At 39.9% G+C, this 8324-nt stretch overlaps 1 protein-coding gene across 1 annotated transcript in view; it reads left to right on the forward strand.

The window, feature by feature from the left end:
• The window catches only part of asic1b (acid-sensing (proton-gated) ion channel 1b), a 167647-nt gene that overhangs the window by 8874 nt on the left and 150449 nt on the right, over positions 1-8324 (forward strand). Inside the window, exon 2 of the mRNA XM_010780425.1 lies at positions 541-736. Coding sequence (XP_010778727.1) covers positions 541-736 — 196 coding nt within the window. The remainder of the gene's footprint in view (positions 1-540; positions 737-8324) is intronic.

An 8324-nucleotide genomic window follows, 5' to 3' on the forward strand; every position in this document is an offset into this window, starting at 1 on the left:
AAGCTGACAGGCAGGTAGGCCATCCAGTTACTTTAGCCGTGCCGGCTAAAATGATTGGTCGTGCTTTTTACAGTACTACGGCTTCCGCAGATGACATTTTTTTATGGATTTGTTGTCAAAGCACTTAGGATATTCATTGCTATTGTGATGTTAAGAGCATTCCATGAAATATAACAAAAAGTGTATCTCGAGCCGGTTTCTCAAACTTACCTACCCCACCTTTAAACTGTGTGTTACTCTTTTCTCAATGGGAATTCTTTGAAGTCGACTTATGGAGAAAAAAAATGTGTCTTTGAAAATTAAATTAATGCCATGTTGTCGACTCTGTTGTTGCAGTCAAAACTATTCACTTTGAGTAAAGTCATTTGAAAAAATATCTAATCCACCAAGTTATACAACATTGTCATTGTAAACTTGTTGGTTTTATTCCAAAATCAACTAACTAAATTGTGGTTAAATAGATCATGTGTTTGTATTCATCTTGCTTACTGAAGTTCACAAGAACTAAACACAAAACTTTGTATTTTTTTTATTTTCCAGATATGAGATCCGGGACCCACACATGGTGGAGGAACATGTCCTGCAGATCCTGAAGGAGAGGGCCAACTTTGACAACTACAAGCCCCGCCCCTTCAACATGCGTGAATTCTACGACCGGACGGGCCACGACATCAAGGAGATGCTGCTCTCCTGCTCCTACCGAGGCGTCGAGTGCAGCGCCGACAACTTCAAAGTGGTGAGTCAGAATTATCAACAGTAAATACCCTCCAGCTGAGGCCTGCCAAGACAAGGGTCACTGAGCATGCTGGTAATACAAGGTCAGCATTGATGAAGTGTATACAAACATCTATATGATACAACCTCAGTTAAGAAATCATTCCTGAAGGGTCATTATGGGAAATGACAGGGCTGGACATACAAGGGTTTGAATTGTATAGAATGATTTTCTTTTTCTTCGGTTCAATCTAAGAAGGTTTCATCAGTCCAGATCATTTTGGATGAACTGCCCTACAGTGTACATCTTAGTATGTTGACACTCACCTTTTATATGTTTGCTACAAGGCCTTGCACACTGGCCTTAGCGTGCTAGTGCAGTCTCTGAAAGGCTGAGCGATGCCCCATAACGACTCGAAACTTTTTCCTGAACCCTGGGTCACTGCTATAACACTTGCTTTATGAGTAAGAAGTTAAAACATTGGTCACTTTTCCTGGAAGTGTTTGTTTTTCTCATCTATTGGTATCCAGTTATTACCTTGAACCTGTGTGACCTTAATATTTGTTGTACAGTACATGGATTCATCACAGCAGTAAAAACAAACACTAAGCTGTCTGAAGCACAATGGGTTTACCTTGTCCTGATAGTGTCTGTCTAATAACTGCAACAACACCTGTTCACATTTATTGAGACACTTCCTGCAGATAGACTTATTATGTAGGTAAACACTAACACAATTAATATTACATAAATGTGTATTTTGATGACACAAGAACATTTACAAATGTCAACTTGTTGCCGAGATAAGTACAATTCTTTCTGTTTTATAGTACGATATGCAATTCAGAACATGAATTATTAATCGACTTGTGAATATTGTGAAGTCAGTTTGTGCTGTTTGGACTGTTAGCGGCTAGCGGCTAGCGTTTAGCTCAGCCTTCTCATGTTCAGAGTCGCTTGCGGGCCATTCTAGCCCAGATTGATTTTCATAGATATACAGTACTTGGGTTTGGTAAAGCGCTCTTTTTAATTTGCTTGATATTTGACTTTCTTTACCTTCCAAATGTGTCTGTCTGCGGTGAGTAGTAACTGTAATAATGACATTACCTTTTGCAGTAACATTTCTGCAATGTATTGCTCTTAAAGGCTTAAAAAGCCAATAGATAGGAACTATAAAAAAAATAATGTGTGTGGACAGAAGGCAACACCAACTCCAAATCTGAAATACAATGAAACAAATGCTAGCAAAAAGTGAGAGAAAGGCAGGAAGCCCTTTCTCTTTTCCTAAAAAATAAGACTGATGAGAAAAAACACTTTTACACATTTAAATGTCCTACATCGCAACTAGTGGCAGCCTGCTGTGGGAGCGGGAGCTAATCCAGAAACTCTCCAGCAGATGCTCATGCCAGAGCAGGTGGCAAGTGATGATGGCACTGTGCTGATAAGGTTGAAGTCTCTAGAGAATCCTGTGCTAATTGCAAACTACTACACATTTGTAGATGTCTGATAAAGAGTCCAGTCGCCATATATCACTGATAATCTCTTCTTTGGTGCCTTTTATGAAGAGATACTCCTGCTTTTGAACTAAATAAATGCAGAGCCCCTGCACTATATTTAGTGATGTGTTCATCTTGTATTTCCTGTCACTTATAGAGGAAGTTATCCCTCCCATGGCCTTCCATGACATGAACTGCACATATTTCTGCACAAAACTGACCCTCCAATAAATGCACATGCTTAAATAAAGAGGGTTACATTACAGGTGTGCTTCACATGACAAGCATTCACTCTTCCAGACCATTGCACCAGTTTGATATATGGCATGCTTCTCTGTGGAAAGAAAATGTCTGAAAAACAGCCATACAATTATTATTAAATGTGGCCCTCTGTCTCATTCTTACACTCTGTGTTCTTCAGTGGTCCTCTGAGGTAGGATATGTCATGCACTAAAAAATGTTTTTACCACCTCATATCCCATAAAACCATGTAGTACAGCAGAGGGCTGCAACCCGTCCCACATGGCGGTGCTGCTCTAATGTGCTGATGTGACCACATTTACCGTAGCTAGTTGTGCTTATGGCAGATGGTTCTTCGCAGGGCTCTACAGTAATGGTACAGTAGTGGACCCGGATAGCACAGCTCAGCAGAGAGCGCTAATGGTGTGGAAAGAATCCTCAGTGCAATAGAAAAAGGACGATGATCGCTCCCACCAGTCTCTGCTTCCTAACGCCAGAGCATGGAAGCAGGAAAGCTGTGATTAACACTGTCGGCAGCTTCTGCTTGTTTACCCCCAGCATCGGCGGTGTGCATCGCTAGCTGCACCCTGGCTGTGGAAGATAGACAGGAACAAATGTCTCCATATGGCTTAAGGGAGCCCAGTCCCAAAGCCTCATTTAATCAGTACTCTGATACAAATGGAAAATAAGGCAGTCAGACCGTAATTTAATGCAGATAGTCTGAGATCCAAAGAGAATCCTTCAATACTGCCTAGACTTCTAATGGAAAAGATGAATATACTGATTAAATTGGTTTCACATTGTTTTCAGGCTCACGTTCAGGTGTTGAGTCCACCATTATCCAATCAGAAGCGCAGAATTCCCTTGTCAGAGGCCAATGTAGCAGTCAATTAATAATCACTATACCCAGCCATAGTACCAATTTCCAGCCATTAAAGCCGGAAGAATTACAGATTAGTAACTCCCTCTCTCTTTGAGCAACTCAATTCCTCTCATTGTGTCCCTGCCATCTCTTTCTCCTTGGAAAGACTTTGATCATTACGAATTCAGAACATTACGTCTTTTAGCTCGGATGATATTAAAGAACAGCAGGGAGGAAAAATTACCCTCAATTAATATTAAAAGCTGGCCTTAGGCTTCTGAACCATAGCTGCAGGAGATAATAGGAGAACACTAAAAAGTGAGTGAAATAAAAAAGCCATAATTAGATTTTTTATGACCTTGGGTTTAGTTAAAGAGACGCATACGTTGACACATGGAGAAATCATGAATGTACAGAGTCAGTTTAAGAATCATTGGGTACAAAGTCTATCTGAGTGTATCCCTAAGGAACTCTGCAGATTAATATTTTAAAGGTGACTGATGTCATGACATTTAAATTATTCCATTTTGAACACTTCAAGACACCCACGTCTGACAACAATCACCAGGGGAAAATATGACTGACTTTTAACTTTAAAAACTGAAGCAAAGGAGGGTTGGTGGAGAGGCAGAGGCATCACATGAGAGAGGGGATAAAAACAGGAGAAAGAGGGACATAAAGAGACCCAGGTAACAACAAAGTCCCTGGGATGAAACTAAACATAATGGTCAAGTTCTGCAGAGTGACATAAAGACACATTGCAGGAGCAGCAATAGAAGTACTATCAGAAGACAAACAGGTTTGGGCTCATTTAACCTCTCAGAGAATTCAGAGCTGCTCTGTATCTCCCTTTTCCAGCTGCCCAATTGTTTGCCCAAACACAATGAAGTATGGCAGCTCAAAAGGTCTCTCTTTTCCACTCTTATATTCTTTGTTGAAAGCAAAATGTCAGTTTCTATCCAAATGCATAAATGGAGTACACATATTATAGTTCGTAGTGGTATTTAGACAAGTTCTCAGGCTGTCTTTTTTTATTTGCCCTGACAATGACCTACAGCACTACTTTAATAGTTCATTCAATATTCAGTTTTAATTGTTAACAGCAAAATGTGTCTTGATATATTCACAAGGATGAGCAGTCGCCAGCCAACTGAGAAAGTGGATTTGTAGATGATGACATCTTATACATTTTGTCAAGTGTCAAAGTTCAACTTTAGTAATTAACTTGAAACTGCAGTTGACATTTTAATACCTTTAAACTTAATTAAATTTAGAAACATTAATTGATACCACTGACTTTAAATGAGAACATATTGAAGCTAGAAGGGCTCTCAGAGAGTGCAGTGCTCGGCCAAGGACATTTACATAAGTGACAAATAATGCGTGTGGCCGGCCTCTGATTCGGATACACTCCAAAATGTAATGGGTTCTTCCTCGGCCCTGACTACATCCTTTCATCATGTTTCATTAAAAATGGGCCTCTAAGTTTTCACTAATGCAGCCGACAAACAGATAAACCAAACAAACCAATAAAAATTCCTCCTTGTCGAGGGTCAGTATCAAAAGTGTTTTGCATATTTGCAGAATTTAGTGATCTTTGCATAAAAGCTTCCTGAAAAAAACCATGAAGATTCCACTCTTAAAGCATGAAGCTGTTGTGGGACAGTTCTTAATGTTAGCCATTAGCTTTATTGAGATAGTTGTGTGGTGATATCAGTTCAACATTTTTAGTTAGGGATTATTTTCCTGAAATGATCCCAATATAATTCAGCTTTTTCATTTATCTTTCATATTTCCCATTAGCCCATTTAGTCTCCCTGCCAAGTGTTTGACAAGCCCCCACTACACCCCCTACCTTTGTGTAACCCAGACTCTTACGTAATTACCATGATCATGATTCTATTGAGCTATTGGCTCCATTTCAGCGCTGCATTGACCCTTAGAGTCCACCCTTGGTTATACAGAGAAGTGTCCTAATGAGATGTGATCAATAGAGGAAGCTTTCCAAAGACACCTGCCCACAGAGTCGATGACATTTTATATAAAGCCCCGTAAATCAATATGAAGGATATGGTTGAGAGTCTTGGTTGAATACAATTCTCTTTTCACACAAGTGTTACTTTCATGCAATGATGGGTCTTTTTTTTTTTACATCTTACAATTTTTACAAATTACATCTTTTGAGTTAACAGGGACTGTATTTCATTGCCGAGCCACCGTGGAAGGATACTATCAGTTGTGTGTAGGCTTCTGGGGCCAGCTTTAGGCATCTGATTTCTTAGCTTAATTCCTGATGTGATCTAATTTAATTATATTAGCTATTAATCGTAATGACTGTTGACACTGAGAGCTTGCCATTTGTGATATTGAATCTCCCATTGCTCATCAACTGTTTTTGACACAGCTCACTTTTGTTCCACCCTTTTTTATTCATTGATATTCAGGCCTCATTCATCAGCTCAAAGCTAATGATTCTCCCGTTCTTTTTGGCCAGACTATCCCCACCACTTTCCCTCCAGAGGATAAATCAATCAATTTTCTATTACTGCAGAACTCAAAGACATGGATCAATTAAGTTGTTGCTGAGTAATGCATGCATCCCTAATGAAATTAAGCCCTTCTCTCTGAGTGTAAGGCCAGGGGCTTTCCCTGACAGTCCTGTCTTTTACTCGTACCTTCTGGTAAGTCAAGATAGAAATAACATTGGGATATAATAAGGATTTTGTAATGTGTCCTTTCAAACTACTGTTTCAACCAACTAAGATGCGGAATCAAACATTTTACATTAACAAACAACATCTTGTAATGATCTGTTTCTCAACCTTTCTATCTGATTACGCTCCACAAATCCATCAAACGAGTTCAGGAACTGTGTTTTTTTATTCTTGTCAATGCTTTTATTATCTTTTTATTACATATCTAAAAGTAGCCATTGTTATCATGTTTTTTTTTCTCTACTAAGAAATAGTATTGCCTTGTCTTTTCCAGTAGATTTGGTCAAACTTACATTCAAATCATTCATCACTTGCCATGCTAAAACACTTTTATTCTGTATTTATTTAGTTTCACACACTGTAAAGTTTAGCATTTTTCCTAATTTAGGATTCGCTTAAAGTCATCTTTTAATAATGAGAACATACCAAATACACGTCAAAATCTTGCCACATATATTGTTTTTTTTCATTAATGAAATTATTTTTAAAGTTTGCATTCTGTGACAATTATGGCATGAGAGGTTGCCTGGGCAATTTGAACGTAAATTGCTCCACAGAGAAAGAAGGATTGATACTGGGACTAGTTTTCCTGGCTTTAATAAACATTTTTTAAAAAGCATTTCCTTTTCCGCCACTACACAAATACACAAACTAACACCTTTTCCTGACCTCATTGTTGCTTTTTTAAAAGCAGAATGATTCGACACGGTAATTTCCTGAAATGTGAGGTTGAGGGGGGAAACACGAGAAGGGATTGGAAGCACAGATGAAGGCAAATTCAGAAAAGATCTGAGAATCCATTGGTTCCATGTGACCCTCTCAATGCTTCCACCATAACCATTTTTTCTCATGATGAATTGAGTGGGGGATAAACACAACGAGGGGTGAGGAAGAAAGAGAGGGAGAGAACTTGTCCCTTCAATAATCAATTATAAACACTTTGGTAGAGATCAGAGGCAGCGGATGGCTGCGCAGGGCTTTGGAGTGAGAGGGAGAGGAGGAGAAAGTGGAGGGGGCAGGAACCGCTCTGGGGGGCTCTGCTTGGCTCTGGGTTAGTGGTGCCAGTGGAAACAGGGGGAAGGAGGAAAGAGGTGGGGATGAGAGACACTGAGAGACCAGGGAAGCCACCAGCTGAATGAGAAGCAGGGTGCTGTGAGTGCTCAGGTCCTCCCTGCATTCACACCGTGTGTAAAGCTCTCAGCTCCCACTCCACTGCACAAACAACGCATGTACGCTTAATATTCTGCAGACAGTCGTGGTGATCCTTCACATGCTACTGGCAGGTGGCACACTGCTGAATTAGTCGGCTAATTACCAACCAGTATCACATTACGATTGCTGACTTTCTTCCCTTTATTCCCTTTTCCATCTTTTTTGTGATTTCGTTATTTTAATCGCAAACCTGTTCAGTACATATTCTTCCCTTTTCTTCCTGGGCAACTTTGGATTCATTAAAGATACATTACTGGGAAATGTGATTAATGGCTTTGGCTTTAAAAGTTCTGATAATTACAGAAGCTGATTGATGACTGCAAGCGAGATTATGTGATGTTTCCAGAGATTGCATGATTTTGTAGCGTTTTGCCTTAACTGTATTATTAAATATGACACTTGTGAAGGCGAGCGACAGACGGGTCAAAAGGATGTTTCTTGGTTTCACAGAGGACAGGGCACAGATGCTGTCATCTTGTATTTCAGCAGCTGGGGATAGATAGAGTGAGAGAGAAAAGCTCTTGAACTAAGAGGGGCCCATGGGAAGGTGTGTTTTCATCTTCATCCAACCATTGTCTCTAATGTTTCTCTCTTTGTACTGTATCATAGGCACATCCAATAGCTTAAAATATCCCTGTCAACCTCCTTTTGACTTTGTTTCTTCAATCAAAGACTATTTGAAGTGAGAAACACATATTCATAATTGCTTGTGTTCTTGTTACAGATTAGAAATACTAATCAAATCTTTATTCCTAATGCATTGATGTGCTGAAGCATGTACAGTAGGTAGTTTCTTGTGAAGCTCAGGGCTATGGTGTGCTTTGGTGAAGAAATCCTGGGTGTTTCTCAATGTCGAGTACGCTTGCTTGGTAGCACATATCTTCCGAGCGTCTTGCTTCAGAAGCAAGAATACTTCCTGGCATTCGGAAAACAAAGAGTGAAACAGGCTAGCAAGTGTGCAGGTGTGCTTCATACTGTATGAGAGGCCCCGCCTTACATTTTCCGCCACAGATTTGAGGAAATTGGTCCGTGCGCAAAGCATTGTGGGGATTTTAAGACCGCGGAGTCTACACATGTGCAGCCTC

The sequence above is a fragment of the Notothenia coriiceps genome, unplaced genomic scaffold (assembly GCF_000735185.1).
Source record: "Notothenia coriiceps isolate Sejong01 unplaced genomic scaffold, NC01 NC01_scaffold00021789, whole genome shotgun sequence".
NCBI lineage: Eukaryota > Metazoa > Chordata > Actinopteri > Perciformes > Nototheniidae > Notothenia > Notothenia coriiceps.